Here is a 26,175-nt window from a genome sequence, read left to right as displayed (position 1 = left end):
CTTCGTGTAACATGCATTTGGAGTAGTTACAGATAGGGGTTGGTAAACTGAAGAGGTTATATGAAAATGGTAGAAGCTTCATATAACCCATTCAGTTTACCAACCCATCTGTAACTACTCCATATTCATCAAATATTAAATGAGGTCAGCAAAATGCATGTTACACCTATTAGATAGGCTATCCAAAGTTATGGAGAATAACATAGTGAGATAGTGGATGGTGGACCTCAAGCACCATTTAGTACTTAATCCCTTCCTTTCTTCATTCAATGTATTCAATCTAGATGTGACAGTGATGAAATTCAAATATGACTTTGATGGTGAACTGTGGTGGAATAAGGACACAACAGAGGAGGTAACTTCATTCATTGCCTGTTTATTTTATTGTAATAACAACAGAGCAGGAACTGGAGTCCAATGATGGACTTTCATGATGGTCTTATCTGTATTTGTCAGCCAGGGCAGCGGACAAGGCTGCAAGGAATTTATCCACAGCAATGTGCACTTCGGGGAGTGAATTCAGAAGGGAAGTGAATAGCCAGGGTCACAAGGATGTTGTGGGACAGGATCTGAAAAGTATATTTTAAAAGTTAATATTGAATGATTGTGCTTTAGCAACAGACAGAGTGATCAATATACAGACAATAGGTTATCTGTGGGCAAACCTTGAAGTTTCCAGGGTCAACGCGCAGCTTGAAGGCGTGCAGATCACTGAGAGCACTCATTCCCCCCACGAGGTCGTCCATCAGTCCGACTGCTTTACCAATTGCACCCATGATGATGCCTCCATGGTTCTTGACTGGCCCAGAGCCGGGGCTCAGGTCAGCCCAGTGGGAGAAGTAGGTCTTAGTCTGGGGGTAAGCAGTCAGCATCCTGCAAAGGAAGGTACAGAATAGTTCGATTCATATTGGAGTTTTTGTTAGATGCTGAACTTTTAAGCATTACGAGTATCATATTTCTCACATCGTCTGTGTCTACAACGTAATGAAATGAGTTTACTTATTGTATGTTAAAATGCTTATTCGAGGTAGGCACATAGGCCGCTGTCATCAGTTTAAACACAATCATTCTCGTCATTCTTTCATTAAGGCTTACCTTCCCAAAGCCTCAGCGCCGAGGACATCTGCCTTTCCACCAATCTTGCCCCAGAAGGCCTTGACCACAGATTTGTCCTTTGCTGTCAGACTCATTTTGCTCCTTTCTGATTGGCCTGTATTAAATATACACGAAATTATCTGAAGATGACTGCCTACACAACTAGGTCCCTTTATATCACAGTAGAGCGGCAGACACGCCCAGCTACTAGAGTACACTCCCCCTACACTGCAACCATCTTGGTCAAAATCCAAGAGTAAGAAACGTTCTTGGCTTTTATAAAATATTAAGTTAGCGTTTTATATTAAAAACTTCAATAAGATGTCAGAGGGCTATGTTTCTAATAATATCCATAATTAACCTTTTAGCGCAATGTAAATACATTCATTGTAAGCATATATTTCCAGTAGGTTCATTCTAAAGTTGCAGCTGCTTTTGCCGAAACAGACAAATATGAAATCTTTAGTTAATTGACTAAATTACATGCATTTAAATAAATTGCACCAGATGCAACAGAGATGTCAACAATTTTACAATTTGTTTGATTGTTATAGACAATTATTATTTTTTGTTTTATTTTTTTTCGTTGCATAAAACAAAATCTTTCAGAGTAGCCTAATCGAGCATGTAAAATATATATTACATTGGTAAATTATATTGTACAAATCAAATCCACCTTCAAAGACGTGCATATTATTTATTCAAAGTGACGTGTTTCACATTTGTATTTTTTATTTAACTCGGCAAGTCAGTTAAAGAACACATTCTTATTTACAATGAAGGCCTAATATGTATCTATGATATATGCCTACACTGGGGTTCAATGGAAGTTGGACATGATTCCCAATTATAAGGTTGATTGGACTTCGAATGATGATCGACAAAAAAAGTCAGAGGAAGAAAGAGGTCATGCAAGGACATGGGTACACACACACCTATCTACAAATAACACAGGACATTTCTGCTTATCATATTTAATGTCTTGAAATTAATCACTTAAAATGGGCGGGACCGGTCTGAAATACCCCGATTAAAAAAATGGAAGGCGTCATTTTGTCGTAGATAAGAAACTGTGCCAAATTATAGGCCGGAATTATGTTGAATTATCACATTTTCCAAATTCATAAAAATGTTTAGTGGTTGCATCTCTTTCTAATTTTTCATTAGAATAGCCTTATACATACACTGCAATGAAGGACGTATAATCTTCGGAAGAGTTTTGCCATAACCTTGCTTTTATTCTTGCAATCAGAGGAATAAATTAAACCTGATAATTAAGCTGTTATCATGTTAATTTTTAAACGTTGGTAATCTAGATAAACTGTATAGGCCTATTTACATATGCTTCCATCTTTTAGGATCTAATCTACAGACTTGATTCTGTAACAGCTAATACATTAACATTTACTGTTGTTTTTAACAGATACATTATTGGAATTGATGTCATCAAGTTCGAGATCTGAAGCGCTCACTTGGCCAATACTGATCTTTGCCAGAGCCAATCATATGCGCCGCCTCCAGTGGGCGGAGAGCACTCATAAATATAAATTGCATGCAGTGTCTCCCTACACAAGACATAAATTTGTTTAATCTGTTTGCAAAACCGGAAAACAAACACTGACAACATGGTTGAATGGACAGACGCAGAGAAGAGCACCATCAGTGCTGTCTGGGGCAAAGTAGATATCAATGAGGTCGGACCACTGGCTCTGGGAAGGTAGGTCATGGCTTCAGCCTCATTCAAATATATAATCTAATATAGTTTATAGTGGAGATGATCATGAGTAATTATAACACTATTATACGTGTCCTGTTATCTTATCATTACTATTAATATTGAGTTGATATTGTTAAATTTGAATGGAGCATGTTAGAGTATTAATTAGGCGTATAATTGAAATACATTTGAAAATAATTCACATATTTTGGTGTTCTTGCAATGACAGAGTCCTGATCGTCTACCCCTGGACTCAGCGTTATTTCGGCTCTTTCGGAGATGTATCAACTCCCGCAGCAATCATGGGCAACCCCAAAGTTGCTGCTCACGGCAAGGTCGTGTGTGGAGCTCTGGATAAAGCTGTGAAGAACATGGGCAACATCTTGGCCACATACAAGTCACTGAGCGAGACCCACGCTAACAAACTCTTCGTCGACCCTGACAATTTCAGGGTATGCCTTCTGTCTTGAGAAATAGGCTTATATTTTATGCTTTACTGATGTAAGCCTAAACACATAACAATCAGAGCAACACGTCTAATTCCAAAGGTAAAACAAAACCGTCAGTCTTATTTAACATCGTCCTCCTTTGTCTTTTATCCACAGGTGTTGGCTGACGTCCTCACAATTGTCATTGCCGCCAAGTTCGGAGCCTCTTTCACTCCTGAAATCCAGGCAACCTGGCAGAAGTTCATGAAAGTGGTTGTCGCAGCCATGGGCAGTCGGTACTTCTAAATGCACCACAGACAAGTGATTGTGTTCTGACATCCCTGCCTGAGTAAAAATAAAGACATCGAAACAATCTATTGTATTTTATATTTATACAAACTTGTTTTTTTAGAAGGGGGGTCAGCCTATTTGATAGCCTCAATAGCCTATTTGCCGCCATTCTCAAAGTGATTGCCTACACAAAGGTTAACCTGTTTTCAAGTCTGTGATTTGGTCAAATAAGCAGTCAAATCTTATTCATTGAAAATCATGAATGAGCTTTTGATCATTGTCGATTGATAATTAATAAACCAGATTAAACCAGGTAATAACATTTTTGTTGGTTTTATAGGCCGCTACTACATAGGCCTATTGGAATACCAACAAGCTCCTGAGATCTGTCTAGCAAACGTAGCCTTCTCCCACTGATAATGAATTGCCTTCTTCAAATCTGAAATATAAAATGTTATGCTGTGTTGTCATCTTGCATCTTGAAGATGTGAAACATCCTATTCTCATGTTAAACAAGGTTGTTTGAGTCCTGATTCTTCCAAATATTTAATACAATTATACAAAGATATGTGTGCAAACCATAGGCTATGATCTGAGTCTGACCCAAGATAGCAAATAAGGTTGTTATGCTGCAGTCAACTGGGGGGGGGGGTTTCCATAAATGGCCTTGTGCTGTTGTGTGGCCAATTACAGCAGGGAAATCACTCATGCTATCCTGCGTGTAGGCTATTTGACAACACAGAGTCATGTCTGGCCACAACATACAGTTAATTCAGAAAATATTCAGACCCCTTTTTCCACATTTTGTGACATTAGACCTATTCTAAAATTGATTAAATTGTTTTTCCTCGTCAATCTACACACATTACCCCATATTGAAAAAGCGAAAATATATATTTTTAAATGTTTGCAAATGTAAAAAATAAAAACTGAAATACCTTATTTCCATAAGTATTCAGACCCTTTGCTATGAGACTCGGCCAAACTGAGCAATCGGGGGAGAAGGGCCTTGGTCAGGGAGGTGACCAAGAACCTGATGGTCACTTTGACAGAGCTCCAGAGTTTCTCTTTGGAGATGGGAGAACCTTCCAGAAGAACAACCATCTCTGCAGCACTCCACCAATCAGGCCTTTATGGTAGAGTGGCCAGATGGAAGCCACTCATCAGTAAAAGGAACATTACAGCCCGCTTGGAGTTGCCAAAAGGCACCTAAAGGACTCTCAGACCATTAAAAACAATATTATCTGGTTGATGAAACCAAGATTGAACTCTTTGGCCTGAATGCCAAGCGTCACGTCGGAAGGAAACCTGGCACCATCCCTACAGTGAAGCATGGTGGTGGCAGCATCATACTGTGGGGATGTTTTTCAGCGGCAGGGACTGGGAGACTAGTTAGGATTGAGGGAAAGATGAAAGGAGGAAAGTACCGAGAGATTCTTGATGAAAACCTGTTCCAGAGTGCTCAGGACCTCAGACAAGGGGGTGAAGGTTCACCTTCCAACAGGACAACGACCCTAAGCACACAGCCAAGACAAGCCAAGACACAGCCCGAGTGGTGCAGTGGTCTTCAAGACGTGTCACTACAGATACCCTGGTTCGAATCCAGGCTGTATCACAACCGGCCGGGTTTGGGAGTCCCATAGGGCGGCGCACAATTGAACCTAAAAATAGTTTGAGAGAATCTGCACAGAAGAATTGAAACTCCCCAAATACAGGTGTGCCAAGCTCATAGCGACATACCCAAGAAGACTCAAGGCTGTAATTGCTGCCAAAGGTGCTTCAACAAAGTATTGAGTAAAGGTTCTGAATACTTATGTAAATTTGATTTTTCCATTTTTATATATATTTTTAAAATTAAAGTTGTATCTATTGTTTCCTTTTTCCCACAAACAAACAAATAAAACATAGAAAATAACACTGTACAGCATAAAAACATTGAGCATGACATCAAGACATATCCTCCAACATAGCACATAGCACATATACACAGTCATAGCACTTATACACAGCATAGCACATATACACAGTCAACTAGTATCATACAGGTCACAATACAGAACTAAATGGGTTCACAAGCATAAGTAATCACCTCCCAGTCTTAGAAACATTAAAAATAAAACACGTCCAGCTTCTAGAATTGTTGTTTCTACCAGTGATACTAGTAAGCATTTGTTCATAAGATGCTGCCTCCAACATTGATTCTATTCACTGTTTCAGAGTAGGAGTCGCACGACCCTTCCAAATTCAGAGTATTACTCCAGCTGCTGTAACCACACCAACAGTGATCAGTGCAAATTCCTCCTTTGTTACATCAGGTAACTCTGCTCTTTCGCCCAAGAGACATATTCTAAAATGACGCTGGAAGAAATGGCAGCAGTTTTACGGGTGCCTAACCAATTGTGCTATTATGTGTAACTTATTTTGTACATAATAAAAAATAGCTTCTGGATATCAGGACAGCGATCACTCACCTCGGATAAGGCAAAGATTTTTCTTCAACAAGCAGGACTCAGACACCCGACCAGGTCAAAATCCCCGTCATTGGCAAGAGAAAGAGACGCAGGTACAGAGGAAACAGAGCGGGTTGCCTCGTAAGGATCCACCGACGGCGAGTGGGAAACCTGCCTTTAACGTTAGTATTACTTGCCAATGTACAATCATTGGATAATAAATTAGACAAGGTATGATCACGAATATCCTACCAACGGGACATAAAAACCTGTAACATCTTGTGTTTCACCGAATCGTGGATGAATGACGACATGGATATTCAGCTTGTGGGATATGCGCTGCACCGGCTAGATAGAACAGCACACTCCGACAAGGGGGGACAGTCTGAGCATATTTGTAAACAACAGCTGATCCAAGAAATCTAAGGAAGTCTCTAGATTTTGCTCTCCTGAAGTAGAGTATCTCATGATAAGCTGTGGACCACACTATTCGCCAAGAGAGTTTTCATCCATATTTTTCGTGACTGTTTATTTACCATCACAGACAGATGCTGGCACTAAGACCGCACTCAGTCAGCTGTATAAGGAAATAAGCAAACAGGAAACCACTCACCCAGAGGGTTGCAGGGAATGTGGTGAAACTTAAATCATTTTTACCTAATTTCTATCAGCATGTTAAATGCACAACCAGAAGGAAAATAATTATAGATCACCTGTATGCCACACACAGAGACACATACAAAGCTCTCCCTCGCCCTCCATTTGGCAAATCTGACCACAATTCTATCCTCCTGATTCCTGCTTACAAGCAGAAGTTAAAGCAGGAAGCACCAGTGACTCGGTCTATAGTAAAGTGGTCAGACGAAGCAGATGCTAAACTAAAGGACTGTTTTGCTAGCACAGACGGGAATATGTAATGGGATTTTTCCGATGACATTGAGGAGTACACCACATCAGTCACTGGCTTTATCAATAAGTGCTTTGATGATGTTGTCCCCACAGTGACTGTACATACATACCCCAACCAGAAGCCATGGATTACAGGCAACATCCGCACTGAGCTAAAGGGTAAAGATGCCACGTTCAAGGTGCAGGACTCGAACCCGGAAGCTAATAAGAAATCCTGCTATGCCCTCCAACGAACCATCAAAAAGGCAAAGCGTCAATACAGGACTAAGATTGAATCGCACTACACCAGCTCCGACGCTCGTCTTATGTGGCAGGGTCTGCAAACTGTTACAGACTACAAAGGGAAGCACAGCCATGAGCTGCCCAGTGACACAAGCCTACCAGGTTTTAAATCACTTCTATGCTCGCTTTGATGCCCGCAACACTGAGACATGCATGAGAGCATCAGCTGTTCCGGACGACTGTGTGATCATGCCTTCCGTAGCTGACACTTTAAACAGGTCAACATTCACAAGGCCGCTGGGCCAGACGGATTACCAGGACGTGTACTCTGAGCATGTGCTGACCAACTGGCAGGTGTCTTCACTGACATTTTAAACATGTCCCTGATTGAGTCTTTAATACCAACATGTTTCAAGCAGACCACCAGAGTCCCTGTGCCCAAGAACACTAAGATAACCTGCCTAAATGACTACAGACCCGTAGCACTCACGTCCGTAGCCATGAAGTGCTTTGAAAGGCTGGTAATGGCTCACATTAACATCATTATCCCAGAAACCCTCGACCCACTCCAATTTGCATACCGCCCAAACAGATTCACAGATGATGCAATCTCTATTGCACTCCACACTGCCCTTTCCCACCAAAAGGAACATCTACATGCTATTTATTGACTACAGCTCAGCATTCAATACCATAGTTCCCTCACAGCTCATCACTAAGCTAAGGATTCTGGGACTAAACACCTCCCTCTGCAACTGGATCCTGATGGAGCAGGTTGCATAAGGCCCTAGAATGGTCCAAACACACCAAGACATCACTGCCTATTCCCCATCAGGAAACAGGACCTCTACACCAGGCAGTGTCAGAGGAAGGCCCCAAAAATGGTCAAAAACCCCAGCCACCTCAGCCATAGACTGTTCTCTCTGCTACCGCATGGCAAGATGTACCGAAGCGCCAAGTCTAGGACCATAAAAGTACTCAACAGCTTTAACCCACAAGCCATAAGACTCCTGAACAGGTAATGAAATGGCTACCTGGATTATTTTCATTGTGCCACCCCCCCAGCCTACCCCTCCTTTACGCTGCTGCTACTCTCTGTTTATCATCTATGTCACTTTAACTAAACCTATAGTTGAAGTCGGAAGTTTACATACACTGAGCCAAATACATTTAAACTCAGTTTTTCACAATTCCCGACATGTAATCCAAGTTAAAATTCCCTGTTTTAGGTCAGTTAGGATCACCACTTTATTTTAAGAATGTGAAATGTCAGAATAATAGTAGTGAGAATGATTTATTTCAGCTTTTATTTCTTTCATCACATTTCCAGTGGGTCAGAAGTTTACATACACTCAATTAGTATTTGGTAGCGATGCCTGTCAATTGTTTAACTTGGGTCAAACGTTTTGGGTAGCCTTCCACATGCTTCCCACAATAAATTGGGTGATTTTTGGCCCATTCCTCCTGACAGAGCTGGTGTAACTGAGTCAGGTTTGTAGGCCTCCTTGCTCGCACACACTTTTTCAGTTCTGCCCACAGATTAGGATTGAGGTCAGGGCATTGTGATGGCCACTCCAATACCTTGACTTTGTTGTCCTTAAGCCATTTTGACCAAACTTTGGAAGTATGCTTGGGGTCATTGTCCATTTAGAAGACCCATTTGCGACCAAGCTTTAACTTCCTGACTGATGTCTTGAGACGTTGCTCCAATATATCCACATAATTTTCCATGATGCCATCTATTTTGTGAAGTTGCACCAGTCCCTCCTGTAGAAAAGCACCCCCACAACATGATGTTGCCACCCCCGTGTTTCACGGTTGGGATGGTGTTCTACAGCTTGCAAGCCTCCCCATTTTTCCTCCAATCATAACAATGGTCATTATGGCCAAACAGTTCTATTTTTGTTTCATCAGACCAGAGGACATTTCTCCAAAAAGTATGATCTTTGACGCCACGTGCAGTTGCAAACCGTAGTTTTATGGCGGTTTTGGAGCAGTGGCTTCTTCCTTGCTGAGCGGCCTTTCGGGTTATAGGACTCATTTTACTGTCGATATACAGTGCCTTGCGAAAGTATTCGGCCCCCTTGAACTTTGCGACCTTTTGCCAAATTTCAGGCTTCAAACATAAAGATATAAAACTGTATTTTTTTTGTGAAGAATCAACAACAAGTGGGACACAATCATGAAGTGGAGCGACATTTATTGGATATTTCAAACTTTTTTAACAAATCAAAAACTGAACAATTGGGCGTGCAAAATTATTCAGCCCCCTTAAGTTAATACTTTGTAGCGCCACCTTTTGCTGCGATTACAGCTGTAAGTCGCTTGGGGTATGTCTCTATCAGTTTTGCACATCGAGAGACTGAAATTTTTTCCCATTCCTCCTTGCAAAACAGCTCGAGCTCAGTGAGGTTGGATGGAGAGCATTTGTGAACAGCAGTTTTCAGTTCTTTCCACAGATTCTCGATTGGATTCAGGTCTGGACTTTGACTTGGCCATTCTAACACCTGGATATGTTTATTTTTTAACCATTCCATTGTAGATTTTGCTTTATGTTTTGTATCATTGTCTTGTTGGAAGACAAATCTCCGTCCCAGTCTCAGGTCTTTTGCAGACTCCATCAGGTTTTCTTCCAAAATGGTCCTGTATTTGGCTCCATCCATCTTCCCATCAATTTGAACCATCTTCCCTGTCCCTGCTGAAGAAAAGCAGGCCCAAACCATGATGCTGCCACCACCATGTTTTACAGTGGGGGTGGTGTGTTCAGGGTGATGCGCTGTGTTGCATAACGTTTTGCATTGTTGCCAAAAAGTTCAATTTTGGTTTCATCTGACCAGAGCACCTTCTTCCACATGTTTGGTGTGTCTCCCAGGTGGCTTTTGGCAAACTTTAAACAACACTTTTTATGGATATCTTTAAGAAATGGCTTTCTTCTGCCACTCTTCCATGAAGGCCAGATTTGTGCAATATACGACTGATTGTTGTCCTATGGACAGAGTCTCCCACCTCAGCTGTAGATCTCTGCAGTTCATCCAGAGTGATCATGGGCCTCTTGGCTGCATCTCTGATCAGTCTTCTCCTTGTATGAGCTGAAAGTTTAGAGGGACGGCCAGGTCTTGGTAGATTTGCAGTGTTCTGATACTCCTTCCATTTCAATATTATCGCTTGCACAGTGCTCCTTGGGATGTTTAAAGCTTGGGAAATCTTTTTGTAACCAAATCCGGCTTTAAACTTCTTCACAGCAGTATCTCGGACCTGCCTGGTGTGTTCCTTGTTCTTCATGATGCTCTCTGCGCTTTTAACGGACCTCTGAGACTATCACAGTGCAGGTGCATTTATACGGAGACTTGATTACACACAGGTGGATTGTATTTATCATCATTCGTCATTTAGGTCAACATTGGATCATTCAGAGATCCTCACTGAACTTCTGGAGAGAGTTTGCTGCACTGGAAGTAAAGGGGCTGAATAATTTTGCACGCCCAATTTTTCAGTTTTTGATTTGTTAAAAAAGTTTGAAATATCCAATAAATGTCGTTCCACTTCATGATTGTGTCCCACTTGTTGTTGATTCTTCACAAAAAAATACAGTTTTATATCTTTATGTTTGAAGCCTGAAATTTGGCAAAAGGTCGCAAAGTTCTAAGGGGCCGAATACTTTCGCAAGGCACTGTAGATACTTTTGTACCTGTTTCCACCAGCATCTTCACAGGGCCCTTTGCTGTTGTTCTGGGATTGATTTGCACTTTTAACACCAAAATACGTTCATCTCTAGGATGGTATGAAGGCAGAATGACAGCTGCATGGTAACATGGTGTTTATACTTGCGTACTATTGTTTGTACAGATGAACGTGGTACCTTCAGGTGTTTGGAAATTGCTCCCAAGGATGAACCAGACTTGTGGAGATCTACAATTTTTTTCTGAGGTCTTGGCTGCTTTCTTTTGATTTTCCCATGATTTCAAGCAGAGGCAATGAGTTTGAAGGTAGGCCTTGAAATACATCCACAGGTACACCTCCAATTGACTCAAATTATGTCAATTAGCCTATTAGAAGCTTCTAAAGCCATGACATCATTTTATGGAATTTATCAAGCTGTTTAAAGGCACAGTCAATTTAGTGCATGTAAACTTCTGACCCACTGGAAGTGAAATATGCTGTCTGTAAACAATTGTTGGAAAAATGACTTGTGTCATGCACAAAGTAGATGTCCTAACAAGTTTTAATGACTCCAAGTGTATGTAAACTTTCGACTTCAACTCTACATATAGCCTCAATTAGCCCGACTAACCGGTACCTGTATATAGCCTCGCTACTGTCATAGCCTCTCTACTGTATATAGCCCCACTACTGTTATTATTCACTGTCTTTTTACTGCTGTTTTTTTTATTTATTTACTCATCTACCGTTCACCTAATACCTATCAATTATTTTTTACACTGCACTGTTGGTTACGGTCTGTAAGTAAGCATTTCACTATAAGGTCTACACCTATTGTATTCGGCGCACGTGACAAATAAACTTTGATTCGATTTCTCTGTGAAACTGGAATTGTAACCCCAATCATTCCTCCAGGTATTTAAAAGCATTATTCCAGAAAGGTAGCACGAATGTGAATGTCCATATTGCACAAGATTGTTGTACCTGTATTGCCAGTGGTTTACTTCCGGACACCTTTAATGAGGCTTTGATATCGCTGATTCCTAAAAAGGATAGAGATACTACAGAACCTGGGAATTGTAGAGCTATCAGCCTCCTTGCAATACGCTTAGAGAAGGCACTACCTTAAAATGAAAGGAATTCATACATAGTGACCAAGTAGGATTTATTAAGAACAAAACCTCAACTGATAATACATCTCGTGGTTAAACCTCTCAAATATAGTTCCTATCGCTGGTGTCTCCTTAGATGCTGAGAAGGCATTTGATAGGGTAGAGTGGGCTTTTCTCTTAAGAACTCTATAAATGCCACCCCTTTCTTTCGCCACTTTTAAGTACCTTTGTCCCGGGCTGTAGATCGTAGGAAGCGGATGAGAACAGTTATCGGGAGCCTATTCTCGCCAGGCATCGTTAAACTGTGATGTGTTCGTTCAATTTCGAATTTGTGCATGTCATCAAATCCGAATCCTTCTCGATGATTATCTGCACACACGAGAACAGTCCACCGCCAGCCTCACACACCTCTTTCCGGTTAACCACTTTTACCGTATTTATCCTGCTTCTGTTCTCAAATTCTTCGACACGATACCACAATATATCCAGTTTTTCCACGTGATTCACATTACCATTCTCCAGACGGGAGATGGCATCTTTCACGGTTGAAATCCGTTACTCTGCCCAATCCATCCCCTCTCTTGTATCGTGTAACCAACTTCACATAGCCCCACTTTGTTACAATCACATCAACTGTTTCCTTTAGCTCGGTAGTTGTTATTTTTATTGTGGAGACATCGGACGCAACATCCAACAAAATCATGTTCATCATTCCCATTTGCTCAAAAAAACATCCTGTGGCAGACTGCAATAGCATCGAATAGTCCCCGCGATATGCAACTGTTCAGGGAAGTCAGGAACCAATACACGCAGTCAGTCAGGAAAGCTAAGGCCAGCTTCTTCAGGCAGAAGTTTGCATCCTATAGCTCCAACTCCAAAAAGTTCTGGGACACTGTGAAGTCCATGGAGAACAAGAGCACCTCCTCCCAGCTGCCCACTGCACTGAGGCTAGGTAACACGGTCACCATCGATAAATCCATGATTATCGAAAACTTCAACAAGCATTTCTCAACGGCTGGCCATGCCTTCCGCCTGGCTACTCCAACCTCGGCCAAAAGCTACGCCCCCCCGCAGCTACTCGCCCAAGCCTCTCCAGGTTCTCCTTTACCCAAATCCAGATAGCAGATGTTCTGAAAGAGCTGAAAAACCTGGACCCGTACAAATCAGCTGGGCTTGACAATCTGGACCCTCTATTTCTGAAACTATCCGCCGCCATTGTCGCAACCCCTATTACCAGCCTGTTCAACCTCTCTTTCATATCGTCTGAGATCCCCAAGGACTGGAAAGCTGCCGCAGTCATCCCCCTCTTCAAAGGGGGAGACACCCTGGACCCAAACTGCTTCTACACCTGCATTGCTTGCTGTTTGGGGTTTTAGGCTGAGTTTCTGTACAGCACTTTGAGATATCAGCTGATGTACGAAGGGCTATATAAATACATTTGATTTGATTTGATTTGATATCCATCCTGCCCTGCCTATCTAAGGTCTTCGAAAGCCAAGTCAACAACCAGGTCACTGACCATCTCGAATCCCACCGTACCTTCTCCACGCTCAAGGTACTAAACGATATCATAACCGCCATCGATAAAAGACAGTACTGTGCAGCCGTTTTCATCGACCTTGCCAAGGCTTTCGACTCGGTCAATCACCATATTCTTATCGGCAGACTCAGTAGCCTCGGTTTTTCAGATGACTGCCTTGCCTGGTTCACCAATTACTTTGCAGACAGAGTTCAGTGTATCGAATCGGAGGGCATGCTGTGCGGTCCTCTGGAAGTCTCTATGGGGGTGCCACAGGGTTCAATCCTCGGGCCGACTCTTTTTTCTGTATATATCAATGACGTTGCTCTTGCTGCGGGCGATTCCCTGATCCACCTCTACGCAGACGACACCATTCTATATACTTCCGGCCTGTCCTTGGACACTGTGCTATCTAACCTCCAAACGAGCTTCAATGCCATACAACACTCCTTCCGTGGCCTCCAACTGCTCTTAAACGCTAGTAAAACCAAATGCATGCTTTTCAACCGTTCGCTGCCTGCACCCGCACTCCTGACCAGCATCACCACCCTGGATGGTTCCAACCTTGAATATGTGTTTACATCTATAAGTACCTAGGTGTCTGGCTAGACTGTCAACTCTTCTTCCAGACTCATATCAAACATCTCCAATCGAAAATCAAATCAAGAGTCGGCTTTCTATTCCACAACAAAGCCTCCACTCACGCCGCCAAACTTACCCTAGTAAAACTGACTATCCTACCGATCCTCGACTTCGGCGATGTCATCTATAAAATTGCTTCCAACACTCTACTCAGCAAACTGGATGCAGTTTATCACAGTGCCATCCATTTTGTCACTAAAGCACCTTATACCACCCACCACTGCGACTTGTACGCTCTAGTCGGCTGGCCCTCGCTACATATTTGTCACCAGACCCACTGGCTCCGCCTTATCTCAGTTCACTGGTCATGATGGCAACACCCATCTGTAGCACGCGCTCCAGCAGGTGTCAGTAATCTGCACACCTGTCCTGATCATCACCTCTCCCCTTCAAAAGCTCTGACCTGACATCCATTCCCTGTTTTTATTTATTTACTTTTCGCAAAATTTTGTACGATCGTGACCATCTGATCATTTATTACTCTAGTGTTAATCTGCAAAATTGTAATTATTCGCCTACCTCCTCATGCCATGAACAGTATGTTGTGCCCACTCTGTGTTGTCTGCTCAACCAGCCTCCAGTTTATAGAGTTTGTTTTATTGTTTTGTCTTGCTTGCCTTTAACTTACCATGCCGTTTGTTTTGTCTACAGCCATTCACCCTGGAACCCATACCCCATCCCTGTCTGCTAAACGTCACCAGTGTGTTGTTATCCATTGGATCTGCCTATCCACCGCTGACCGTAGTGGGTTCTCCTCCACCCAGAACCCATACCCCATCCCTGTCTGCTCGTCACCAGTGTGTTGATTTGTTATCCATTGGATCTGTAACCTAACAAAACCTATCCACTCCCATCAACCCACCTCCGCTGCCTGCTCCTCCACCCAGAACCCATACCCCATCCCTGTCTGCTGAATCGTCACCAGTGTGTTGTTATCCATTGGATCTGCCCATCCACATTACGTTTAAGAAACCCATCAACCCACCTCCGCTGCCCAGTTTAGCTCCTCCACCCGGAACCCATACCCCATCCCTGTCTGCTGCAAAGGAAAAGGGACATATATTATTTCACCAGTGTGTTGTTATCCATTGGATCTGCCCATCCACTCCCATGGAGCGGAACCGGGGGCCACGGAGCCCACTGGGAGAAACCCACCTCCGCTGCCTGCTCCTCCACCCAGAACCCATACCCCATCCCTGTCTGTCCATATTTTTCTGAGATAGGTCACCATTGTGTGTTGTTATCCATTGTTATAGATCTGCCTATCCACTCCCCATCAACCCACCTCCGCTGCCTGCTCCTCCACCCAGAACCCATACCCCATCCCTGTCTGCTCGTCACCAGTGTGTTGTTATCCATTGGATCTGCCTAAAAATCCCCTCCCATCAACCCAGTTAACCTCCGCTGCCCGCTCCTCCACCCGGAACCCATACCCCATCCCTGATCATTTCTAAATAAGGTTGTATCCTGAGATAATTGGTCACCAGTGTGTTGTTATCCATTAGGATCTGCCTATCCATTTGACCCATCAACCCACCTCCGCTGCCCGCTCCTCCAGGTGTGATGAACCCACAACCCCATCCCTGTCTGCATTCACCAGTGTGTTGTTATCCATTGGATCTGCCCATCCACGGAAATCCCATCAACCCACCTCCGCTGCCTGCTCCTCCACCCAGAACCCATACCCCATCCCTGTCTGCTCGTCACCAGTGTGTTGTTATCCTGTTTAATTTGATTGGATCTGCCTATCCACTCGGCCCATCAACCCACCTCCGCTGCCCAGCGATGACATCCTCCACCCGGAACCCATACCCCATCCCTGTCTGAAACAAAATCAAAAATAAATACCAGTGTGTTGTTATCCATTGGATCTGCCTATCCACGGTCCCATCAACCCACCTCCGCTGCCTGCTCCTCCACCCAGAACCCATACCCCATCCCTGTCTGGTACGTCACCAGTGTGTTGTTATCCATTGGATCTGCCCATCCACTACCCATCAACCCACCTCCGCTGCCTGCTCCTCCATCCCGGAACCCATACCCCATCCCTGTCTGATTGTCACCAGTGTGATGTTATCCATTGGATCTGCCCATCCACTCCCATCAACCCACCTCCGCTGCCTGCTCCTCCACCCAGAACCCATACCCCATCCCTGTCTGCTCGTCACCAGTGTGTTGTTATCCATTGGATCTGCCCATCCACTCCCATCAACCCACCTCCGCTGCCTGCTCCTCCACCCAGAACCCATACCCCATCCCTGTCTGCTCGTCACCAGTGTGTTGTTATCCATTGGATCTGCCCATCCACTCCCATCAACCCACCTCCGCTGCCTGCTCCTCCACCCAGAACCCATACCCCATCCCTGTCTGCTCGTCACCAGTGTTGTTATCCATTGGATCTGCCTATCCACTCTCATCAACCCACCTCCGCTGCCTGCTCCTCCACCCAGAACCCATACCCCATCCCTGTCTGCTCGTCACCAGTGTGTTATCCATTGGATCTGCCTATCCACTCCCATCAACCCACCTCCGCTGCCCTCCACCCAGAACCCATACCCCATCCCTGTCTGCTCGTCACCAGTGTGTTGTTATCCATTGGATCTGCCCATCCACTCCCATCAACCCACCTCCGCTGCCTGCTCCTCCACCCAGAACCCATACCCCATCCCTGTCTGCTCGTCACCAGTGTGTTGTTATCCATTGGATCTGCCCATCCACTCCCATCAACCCACCTCCGCTGCCTGCTCCTCCACCCAGAACCCATACCCCATCCCTGTCTGCTCGTCACCAGTGTGTTGTTATCCATTGGATCAGCCTATCCACTCCCATCAACCCACCTCCGCTGCCCGCTCCTCCACCCGGAACTATCTACCTCCACGTTCTCATTGATTAATAAATACTCACCATCTTTATACTCACCTTGTCCTGGTCTGCTTCTGGGTCCAATTCTGGTAAACCTTGACAAGGATCTTTACACTTTTCACTGCTGAGAGTTTACCTCATATTTAGATTTTTTTTATTTTGCTTTGCCACTAAAATCATAATAAACACTGAGAACTAGAATATTGTTATTGTTATGCGTATTATTAATGAGAATAATAACTGGGGAGGGGGGTAGTTAAAAAATGAACCCCAAAAGGTTATTCAAAGTTGTTTGACGAACCATTAAAAGGGGTTCTTTGAAGAATTTATAGGGGTTCCCCCAGTTTCAATTTGAAGAAACCATAAAGGGGACTTCAGGAACCTTTTCTTTTTTTGTGTGTAGTTGGGCCTTTAGAGGGTCCAAATTGGTGATACAGGCCTAAACCTAGGGCTACATATCTTCCAGTTTGAAATCAAAATGCTTTCCTAAAACATGGACAAATATTGGCTAATTTTAAAGTGATATATAGGCCTTACGATATTTAGATATTTATATTCCTTGTATTTAGATATTGGTTTCCTTACAAAATAATTACTGCAATCCACTGTCAAATGTTTGACCGTTTTTGGACTAAAACCCCATGTAGCCTACGTCAAACTTATAAGTACATTTTTAAAGGTCATACCAAAATCATAAAAATAATTGTAGTGCAATGAAAAACATGATTTCCCGGTGTTTTATATATTTCCACACTATGAGGTTGAAATAATGTGACATTTATTGAAAATGATAATGCCCTTTTAGTGTAAGAGTGGTTTGAAAAAACTGCCTGAAATTCCTGCCTGTTTTCATGGGATGGAGTTTTGAAAATAAAAGCTAGTTTTATGTTTTCCCCTCTCCACTCAGACCACTCTCACAGTCCAAGCAACATTCCTACTTGAGAAATTGCTTTTGGCCAAGAAGCTTTTGGGATAGGCTACCTAATTCTTATTCAGAAATGATTTGATGTTGAGATAAAAACGGCTGCATTGGACCTTTAAACACATTAATTGAGTAACAGGGGGGCATGCCTGTTTTGCTTGTAATTTTATGCATTAATCCGTGTCACATAAAAAAAATATCAATGTGTTAATAAAGCTGCATACAAACATTATCTATTTTTTGCTTTCTTGAGTAAGGCAGCTCCAAAATGCAGGTGTTTCAGCCTAGCTCAGTGCTTTCTGTGGTGGTGGGTCTCGCCAACAGAAAATACAGAGCGTTGCGTCTAATTGGCTCAGTTTTCTGTCATGATTGGTTCGGTTTTCTGTCACTCATGGGACAGTACGTCATCCCTAATTATAAGGTTAGAGCTCGAAAATTTAGCCTCTTGGATTCTGCCATAGAGTTATATATAAGAAGTGCCCATTCAAGAAGGCTCAAGGTCTTTGGCCACAGACAGAATTACATCAAATCAAGTTATATCTACAGTAGCTTTGATTGGACTACATCTTACTTAGATATTCTTAGCTAGCAGTCATCATCAATTGTCATCAACTCGACAATCTACTGGAAAATCCTTTTTAATCCTTGTCATATGAAGAGAAATAATGAAGAGAAATTATAGATAAAACGTATCGGCCATTGTACATAGAGATTACACTGTCACGCCATGATCTATTTCACGTGTTTCGTGATTGTCTCCACCCCCCTCCAGGTGTCGCCCATCTTCCCCCTTATCCCCTGTGTATTTACACCTGTGTTTTCTGTCTGTCTTTTGTCACTTCCTAAAGTTTACCAGCGTTTTTCCTGTTTTTATTCTTGTCCTCCTGTTTTTGTGTGTGTTTTTTTTAACCTTTTCCTGATTACTGAAATCTGCCTTATACTGCCTGCCGTCCTGTACCTTTGCTCCTACTCTGGATTGTCGACCATTGCCTGCCTTGGCCTGTCGTTTGCCTGCCTCTGTGGTTATAATAAACATTGTTACTTCACACAGTCTGCACATGGGTCTTATCTTGGTACTTGATATACACAATTTTGAAATCACAAATTCAACAACAAGTCGTTTGGAAGGAGTCAGTGGCTAACTGAAAGCGTTGCAAATAGACCACTAATGTTAGCCTGCTATTCAATGGACTGGCTGTTTTCCCCCCGGAGTTCACACCATAAATCCAGAAAAAGCCAGACTTTGATGACAACATTTGCCAACAAAGGACCACTGCGCCACCTTCACAAGGTGATTCCAAAAATGTATTGTATGCTGCTGCATAAATTATGTAATTATGTAATATGCCAGGGAGAAATGTATACTGTAGCTAAGACAGAAATACTAAGTGTATGTTGTGTAGAAAGCTGTTAGTAGCCCATGTGCCTCACCCTAATAATGTGGTCTATTTTCTCCAAAGCGGGATTGTTAAAACATCGTTCGTGACGGGGTGTGTGTTGTTTGGCTGCTTTTTTTTGTACAGCTTTAACAGTGCTTTGCACGTGCAAATTCAGCACACAACATTATATAATATAATTGTGTTATTTGACGTGTCAAATTCAAAGCTTATTTAATGCGTCAAACAGTGTTATATGACGTGTCTTGTTTGACAGATAAAGACCCAAACGGCGTTCAATGTGCCTCACGCTAATAATTTGGTCTATTTTCACCTGTTAATTCCGCCGATTGTTTTAACTTGGTGGTTATAGCCTATAAAACAGGTTATAGCCTGTTTGTACATCTCAAATGTTAGTAGAAACCCCCCACCCCCCCATATGTTTGGCTATGTCACCACCTGACCTGCGCGTAAAACCAAGCCTGCGCGCAAAACCATTCAGGAACACGAGCGTGCAACAAAAGCCTTCGAGTTGGACAACGAGACTAAAACTCGTAAAAATTCATAAAACAATACACGTTTGTACGGAATAGTAAAACAATTTAACTTACAGACATTTCGGTTCAGAGATGCGCAAATATACTTTATTACAAAAAAACAATCCTAAATATGAATGTATCAAATTAAACTACAAAATGCCACGGTGCCGAAAGGTGTTTTGTTTGAGAGAAAGTCGAGACACGGAACTTCCAGAATGAGAGTGAGTGTATAGTGTGGTATATACAGTATAACACAACGTGTTCGTTTTTCAAAGTCGATTTCACTTCCCCCACCAAATTCACTGCATTGGAAATACAAAATAGCCCATTCTATGAAGTATCTTGTTGCAAATTACATGGTCATTTTTACCGTTTTTAAAAGTTATTAAACTATTTACAATTAATTTAGAAATAAAATACATATTTGTTCTTCTCTGAATAGGTTTTCATTGTGCCTCTACCGTCTTCATATAACCCATTCAGTTTACCAACCCATCTGTAACTACTCCATATTCATCAAATATTAAATGAGGTCAGCAAAATGCATGTTACACGTATTAGATAGGCTATCCAAAGTTATGGAGAATAACATAGTGAGATAGTGGATGGTGGACCTCAAGCACCATTTAGTACTTAATCCCTTCCTTTCTTCATTCAATGTATTCAATCTAGATGTGACAGTGATGAAATTCAAATATGACTTTGATGGTGAACTGTGGTGGAATAAGGACACAACAGAGGAGGTAACTTCATTCATTGCCTGTTTATTTTATTGTAATAACAACAGAGCAGGAACTGGAGTCCAATGATGGACTTTCATGATGGTCTTATCTGTATTTGTCAGCCAGGGCAGCGGACAAGGCTGCAAGGAATTTATCCACAGCAATGTGCACTTCGGGAGTGAATTCAGAAGGGAAGTGAATAGCCAGGGTCACAAGGATGTTGTGGGACAGGATCTGAAAAGTATATTTTAAAAGTTAATATTGAATGATTGTGCTTTAGCAACAGACAGAGTGATCAATATACAGACAATAGGTTATCTGTGGGCAAACCTTGAAGTTTCCAGGGTCAACGCGCAGCTTGAAGGCGTGCAGATCACTGAGAGCACTCATTCCCCCCACGAGGTCGTCCATCAGTCCGACTGCTTTACCAATTGCACCCATGATGATGCCTCCATGGTTCTTGACTGGCCCAGAGCCGGGGCTCAGGTCAGCCCAGTGGGAGAAGTAGGTCTTAGTCTGGGGGTAAGCAGTCAGCATCCTGCAAAGGAAGGTACAGAATAGTTCGATTCATATTGGAGTTTTTGTTAGATGCTGAACTTTTAAGCATTACGAGTATCATATTTCTCACATCGTCTGTGTCTACAACGTAATGAAATGAGTTTACTTATTGTATGTTAAAATGCTTATTCGAGGTAGGCACATAGGCCGCTGTCATCAGTTTAAACACAATCATTCTCGTCATTCTTTCATTAAGGCTTACCTTCCCAAAGCCTCAGCGCCGAGGACATCTGCCTTTCCACCAATCTTGCCCCAGAAGGCCTTGACCACAGATTTGTCCTTTGCTGTCAGACTCATTTTGCTCCTTTCTGATTGGCCTGTATTAAATATACAAGAAATTATCTGAAGATGACTGCCTACACAACTAGGTCCCTTTATATCACAGTAGAGCGGCAGACACGCCCAGCTACTAGGGTACACTCCCCCTACACTGCAACCATCTTGGTCAAAATCCAAGAGTAAGAAACGTTCTTGGCTTTTATAAAATATTAAGTTAGCGTTTTATATTAAAAACTTCAATAAGATGTCAGAGGGCTATGTTTCTAATAATATCCATCATTAATATGGTTCCTTTATGCGCAATGCATATTTTTTTTGGCCAAAATAACCAAATATTTAATTTACAGTTAATTTGCTATTTGAAATTGTATAGACCTAGATTATGACGAAAATTTCGTTCTATCCTACATAATGTTAAATCATTAAAGGTAGGCTTTATATTTGATTGTAGAGTGCTATACTATATACTACATTGGTAAATTAAATTGCGAAAATCAAATCCACCTTCAAAGACCTGCATTCAATTCGAAAATATTTATTCAAAGTGACGTGTTTCCCATTTGTATTTTTTATTTAACTCGGCAAGTCAGTTAAAGAACACATTCTTATTTACAATGACGGCCTAATATGTATCTATGATATATGCCTACTCTGGGGTTCAATGGAAGTTGGACATGATTCCCAATTATAAGGTTGATTGGACTTCGAATGATGATCGACAAAAAAAAGTCAGAGGAAGAAAGAGGTCATGCAAGGACATGGGTACACACCTATCTACAAATAATACAGGACATTTCTGCTTATCATATTTAATGTCTTGAAATTAATCACTTAAAATGGGCGGGACCGGTCTGAAATACCCCGATTAAAAAAATGGAAGGCGTCATTTTGTCGTAGATAAGAAACTGTGCCAAATTATAGGCCGGAATTATGTAGAATTATCACATTTTCCAAATTCATAAAAATGTTTAGTGGTTGCATCTCTTTCTAATTTTTCATTAGAATAGCCTTATACATACACTGCAATGAAGGACGTATAATCTTCGGAAGGGTTTTGCCATAACCTTGCTTTATTCTTGCATCAGAGGAATAAATTAAAACTGATAACTAAGCTGTTATCATGCGAATTTTGAAACGTTGGTAATCTAGATAAACTGTATAGGCCTATTTACATACACTTCCATCTTTTAGGATCTAATCTACAGACTTGATTCTGTAACAGCTAATAAATTAACATTTACTGTTGTTTTTAACAGATAAATTATTGGAATTGATGTTGGAATTGATGAAGCGCTCACTTGGCCAATACTGATCTTTGCCAGAGCCAATCAAATGCGCCGCCTTCAGTGGGCGGAGAGCACTCATAAATATAAATTGCATGCAGTGTCTCCCTACACAAGACATTAATTTGTTTAATCTTGTTGCAAAACCGGAAAACAAACACTGACAACATGGTTGAATGGACAGACGCAGAGAAGAGCACCATCAGTGCTGTCTGGGGCAAAGTAGATATCAATGAGGTCGGACCACTGGCTCTGGGAAGGTAGGTCATGGCTTCAGCCTCATTCAAATATATAATCTAATATAGTTTATAGTGGAGATGATCATGAGTAATTATAACACTATTATACGTGTCCTGTTATCGTATCATTACTATTAATATTGAGTTGATATTGTTACATTTGAATGGAGCATGTTAGAGTATTAATTAGGCATATAATTGAAATACATTTGAAAATAATTCACATATTTCGGTGTTCTTGCAATGACAGAGTCCTGATCGTCTACCCCTGGACTCAGCGTTATTTCGGCTCTTTCGGAGATGTGTCCACTCCCGCAGCAATCATGGGCAACCCCAAAGTTGCTGCTCACGGCAAGGTCGTGTGTGGAGCTCTGGATAAAGCTGTGAAGAACATGGGCAACATCTTGGCCACATACAAGTCACTGAGCGAGACCCACGCTAACAAACTCTTCGTCGACCCTGACAATTTCAGGGTATGCCTTCTGTCTTGAGAAATAGGCTTATATTTTATGCTTTACTGATGTAAGCCTAAACACATAACAATCAGAGCAACACGTCTAATTCCAAAGGTAAAACAAAACCGTCAGTCTTATTTAACATCGTCCTCCTTTGTCTTTTGTCCACAGGTGTTGGCTGACGTCCTCACAATTGTCATTGCCGCCAAGTTCGGAGCCTCTTTCACTCCTGAAATCCAGGCAACTTGGCAGAAGTTCATGAAAGTGGTTGTCGCAGCCATGGGCAGTCGGTACTTCTAAATGCACCACAGACAAGGGATTATGTTCTGACATCCCTGCCTGAGTAAAAATAAAGACATTGAAACAAACTATTGGAGTTGTATTTATTAAAAGTATTTTTTGGGGGAGGGGGGCAGGTTCAGTTCCACGACAAAATTCTTAACATCAATAGACCACTAACAGAGCAGCCAAAGTGCATGGTTAGATGCTTTTTTTGCCCTTCTGCATCACTTCATTAACAGAAGATATCTGCTCAACATAGAATCAAGATGTCTATCCTGTCGGTGACTGCGGATAACAACCGAACGAAGCTGATGACAAACACAAAGTTGCCGAAGTATCTGCAATTCTTACAAACAAGTGAAGGATAAAATGATGCTTCAAATGAAAACCAAGATGGCTGTATTACAACTACCTACATACATGGGCATATAAAGGCTTTTCAATCACACTGAACTCAATTTAATATTCAATCAATTGAGTTATTTTGCCACTAGGCTACTGTGTACTTTTTGCAATGATGTGCTCGATCTGTGATTTAGTCCATTATTGCGTAAAGCATAATAACCCGTCAATAGCCTATTTGCAGCCATAGTCAAAGTGATTGCATACGCAGGTTAACACCTGTCGTCAAGTCTGTGTTTTGGTCAAAAAAGCAGTCAAATCTTATTCATTGAAAATCATGAATGAGTTCTCGATCATTGTCGTTTAAAAAAACAGGTTAATTATCACTAAAGCAACAATATGGTATTAACATTGTTGTTTTATAGGCCGCTACAACATAGGCCTATTGGATCACCAACAAGCTCTCGAGATCTGCCTAGCAAACGTAGTCTTCTCCCACTGATAATGAATTGCCTTCCATTCTGAAATGTAAAATGTTACACTGCGTTGTCATCTTACACCTTGAAGACGTCAAACATCCTATTCTCATGTTAAACAAGGTTGTTTGAGTCCTGATTCTTTCAAATATTGAATACAATTATACAAAGATGTGTGCTATAGGCTATGATCTGAGTCTGACCCAAGATAGCAAATAAGGTTGTTATGCTGCAGTCAACTGGGAGGGAAACTTCCCAAGATGGTCCCATTTCACTATAGTTCCATAAATGACCTTGTGTGGTTGTGTGGCAAGTTACAGCAGGGAAATCAATCATGCTATTCTGCGTGTAGGCTATATGACAACACAGAGTCATGTCTGGCCACAACATACAGCTAGTCCGGAAAGTAATCAGACCCCTTGACTTTTTCCACATTTTGTGACATTACAGACATATTCTAAAATTGATGAGGAAAAACAATTTAATCAATCTACACACAGTACCCCATAATGACAAAACGAAAAGTTATTTTTAATGTTTGCAAATGTAACATTTACATAAGTATTCACATCCTTAGCTATGAGACTCCAAATTGAGCTCAGGTGGATCCTGTTTCCATTACCTGTGGTAAATTCAATAGGTTAGACATTTGAAAAGGCACACATTTGTCTATATAAGGTCCCACAGATGACAATGCATGTCAGAGCAAAAACCAAGCCATAAGGTCAAAGGAATTGTCCGTAGAGCTACGAGACAGGATTGTGTCGAGGCACAGATCTTGGGAAGGGTTCCAAAATATTTCTGCAGCATTGAAGATCCCCAAGAACAAAGCAGCCTCCATTTTTAAATGAAAGAAGTTTGGGACCACCAAGACTCTTACTATAGCTGGCCACACAGCCAAACTGAGCAATCGGGGGAAAGGGGCCTTGGTCGGGGAGGTGACCAAGTGTGACAATTTCCGTCTAGGTGGTAGGTGTAGGAGTCAGGCGCAGGAGAGCAGGGATGTCTGAGAAGCGTGTTTAATAAGAAAGTCCACCAACACAGGAATGGCACAATCAAAAGGACAAAGCCCTTGACAACAGAAAACCTGTACAAACGTACGGAGGAACAAACAAAGTTCCGACACTCATATACTTCAGAACCTGTGAAAACAAATAACAGTAATATTTAACCGAGCACCTCACAATCAACAACTAATCCCGCACAAACTTAGGCAGGCAACAGGTTACAATTATACACACAGAAATTAACGCAAATGAAACCAGGTGTGAAAAAGAGGAAAAAAGGAAAAATGGATCGGTGATGGCTAGTATACTGGCGACGCCGACCGCCGCCCGAACAGCGAGAGGAGCTACCTTCGGTAGAAGTCGTGACACCAAGAACCCGATGGTCACTTTGACAGAGCTCCAGAGATTTTCTGTGGAGATGGGAGAACCTTCCAGAAGGACAACCATCTCTGCAGCACTCCACCAATCAGGCCTTTATGGTAGAGTGGTCAGATGGAAGCCACTCCTCAGTAAAAGGAACATTGTAGCCCGCTTGGAGTTGCCAAAAGGCACCTAAAGGAGTCTCAGACCATAAGAAATAAGATGATCTGGTCTGATGAAACCAAGATTGAACTCTTTGACCTGACTGCCAAGCATCACATCGGAAGGAAACCTGGCACCATCCCTATAGTGAAGCATGGTGGTGGCAGCATCATACTGTGAGGATGTTTTTCAGTGGCAGGGACTGGGAGACTAGTCAGGATCGAGGGAAAGATGAAAGGAGCAAAGTACAGAGAGATTCTTGATGA

General features: G+C 42.2%; 4 protein-coding genes and 1 long non-coding RNA gene across 5 annotated transcripts in view; 2 read left to right on the top strand and 3 right to left on the bottom strand.

Annotated features, from left to right (window-relative positions):
• The window catches only part of LOC127930017 (uncharacterized), a 42,002-nt gene that overhangs the window by 2,265 nt on the left and 13,562 nt on the right, over positions 1-26,175 (bottom strand). The window lies entirely within an intron of this gene.
• On the bottom strand, positions 357-1,261 carry LOC118365392 (hemoglobin subunit alpha-1). Its single transcript, XM_035747567.2, has 3 exons — positions 1,096-1,261; positions 666-873; positions 357-569 (listed from the first exon to the last, which is right to left on the bottom strand). The coding sequence occupies exons 1-3, from the start codon at positions 1,188-1,190 to the stop codon at positions 486-488; spliced, it is 387 nt and encodes a 128-aa protein (XP_035603460.2). The 5' UTR covers positions 1,191-1,261; the 3' UTR covers positions 357-485.
• Positions 2,644-3,613, top strand: LOC118365391 (hemoglobin subunit beta-1). Its single transcript, XM_052518791.1, has 3 exons — positions 2,644-2,812; positions 3,042-3,264; positions 3,418-3,613. The coding sequence occupies exons 1-3, from the start codon at positions 2,721-2,723 to the stop codon at positions 3,544-3,546; spliced, it is 444 nt and encodes a 147-aa protein (XP_052374751.1). The 5' UTR covers positions 2,644-2,720; the 3' UTR covers positions 3,547-3,613.
• LOC118375053 (hemoglobin subunit alpha-1) lies at positions 20,489-21,393 on the bottom strand. The gene is made up of 3 exons (XM_035761545.2): positions 21,227-21,393; positions 20,797-21,004; positions 20,489-20,700 (listed from the first exon to the last, which is right to left on the bottom strand). Exons 1-3 carry the CDS (start codon positions 21,319-21,321, stop codon positions 20,572-20,574), a joined length of 432 nt encoding a protein of 143 aa, XP_035617438.1. The 5' UTR covers positions 21,322-21,393; the 3' UTR covers positions 20,489-20,571.
• LOC118375052 (hemoglobin subunit beta-1) lies at positions 22,678-23,648 on the top strand. The gene is made up of 3 exons (XM_035761544.2): positions 22,678-22,846; positions 23,076-23,298; positions 23,452-23,648. Exons 1-3 carry the CDS (start codon positions 22,755-22,757, stop codon positions 23,578-23,580), a joined length of 444 nt encoding a protein of 147 aa, XP_035617437.1. The 5' UTR covers positions 22,678-22,754; the 3' UTR covers positions 23,581-23,648.

This window comes from Oncorhynchus keta, chromosome 5 (genome assembly GCF_023373465.1).
Source record: "Oncorhynchus keta strain PuntledgeMale-10-30-2019 chromosome 5, Oket_V2, whole genome shotgun sequence".
NCBI lineage: Eukaryota > Metazoa > Chordata > Actinopteri > Salmoniformes > Salmonidae > Oncorhynchus > Oncorhynchus keta.
Note: the sequence above shows the minus strand (reverse complement) of the source record. Positions and strands in the feature narration are given on the sequence as shown.

What these genes read in the sequence shown, in the direction of transcription:
- LOC118375053 (XM_035761545.2), bottom strand. Translation starts at nt 21,321, where the DNA reads ATGAGTCTGACAGCAAAGGACAAATCTGTGGTCAAGGCCTTCTGGGGC. An exon ending in GGCGCTGAGGCTTTGGGAAG is followed by an intron (nt 21,005 to 21,226) that starts GTAAGCCTTAAT and finishes CTTCCTTTGCAG; the next exon opens with GATGCTGACTGCTTACCCCC. An exon ending in TTGACCCTGGAAACTTCAAG is followed by an intron (nt 20,701 to 20,796) that starts GTTTGCCCACAG and finishes TATACTTTTCAG; the next exon opens with ATCCTGTCCCACAACATCCT.
- LOC118365391 (XM_052518791.1), top strand. Translation starts at nt 2,721, where the DNA reads ATGGTTGAATGGACAGACGCAGAGAAGAGCACCATCAGTGCTGTCTGG. An exon ending in GGACCACTGGCTCTGGGAAG is followed by an intron (nt 2,813 to 3,041) that starts GTAGGTCATGGC and finishes TTGCAATGACAG; the next exon opens with AGTCCTGATCGTCTACCCCT. An exon ending in TCGACCCTGACAATTTCAGG is followed by an intron (nt 3,265 to 3,417) that starts GTATGCCTTCTG and finishes TTTTATCCACAG; the next exon opens with GTGTTGGCTGACGTCCTCAC.
- LOC118375052 (XM_035761544.2), top strand. Translation starts at nt 22,755, where the DNA reads ATGGTTGAATGGACAGACGCAGAGAAGAGCACCATCAGTGCTGTCTGG. An exon ending in GGACCACTGGCTCTGGGAAG is followed by an intron (nt 22,847 to 23,075) that starts GTAGGTCATGGC and finishes TTGCAATGACAG; the next exon opens with AGTCCTGATCGTCTACCCCT. An exon ending in TCGACCCTGACAATTTCAGG is followed by an intron (nt 23,299 to 23,451) that starts GTATGCCTTCTG and finishes TTTTGTCCACAG; the next exon opens with GTGTTGGCTGACGTCCTCAC.
- LOC118365392 (XM_035747567.2), bottom strand. Translation starts at nt 1,190, where the DNA reads ATGAGTCTGACAGCAAAGGACAAATCTGTGGTCAAGGCCTTCTGGGGC. An exon ending in GGCGCTGAGGCTTTGGGAAG is followed by an intron (nt 874 to 1,095) that starts GTAAGCCTTAAT and finishes CTTCCTTTGCAG; the next exon opens with GATGCTGACTGCTTACCCCC. An exon ending in TTGACCCTGGAAACTTCAAG is followed by an intron (nt 570 to 665) that starts GTTTGCCCACAG and finishes TATACTTTTCAG; the next exon opens with ATCCTGTCCCACAACATCCT.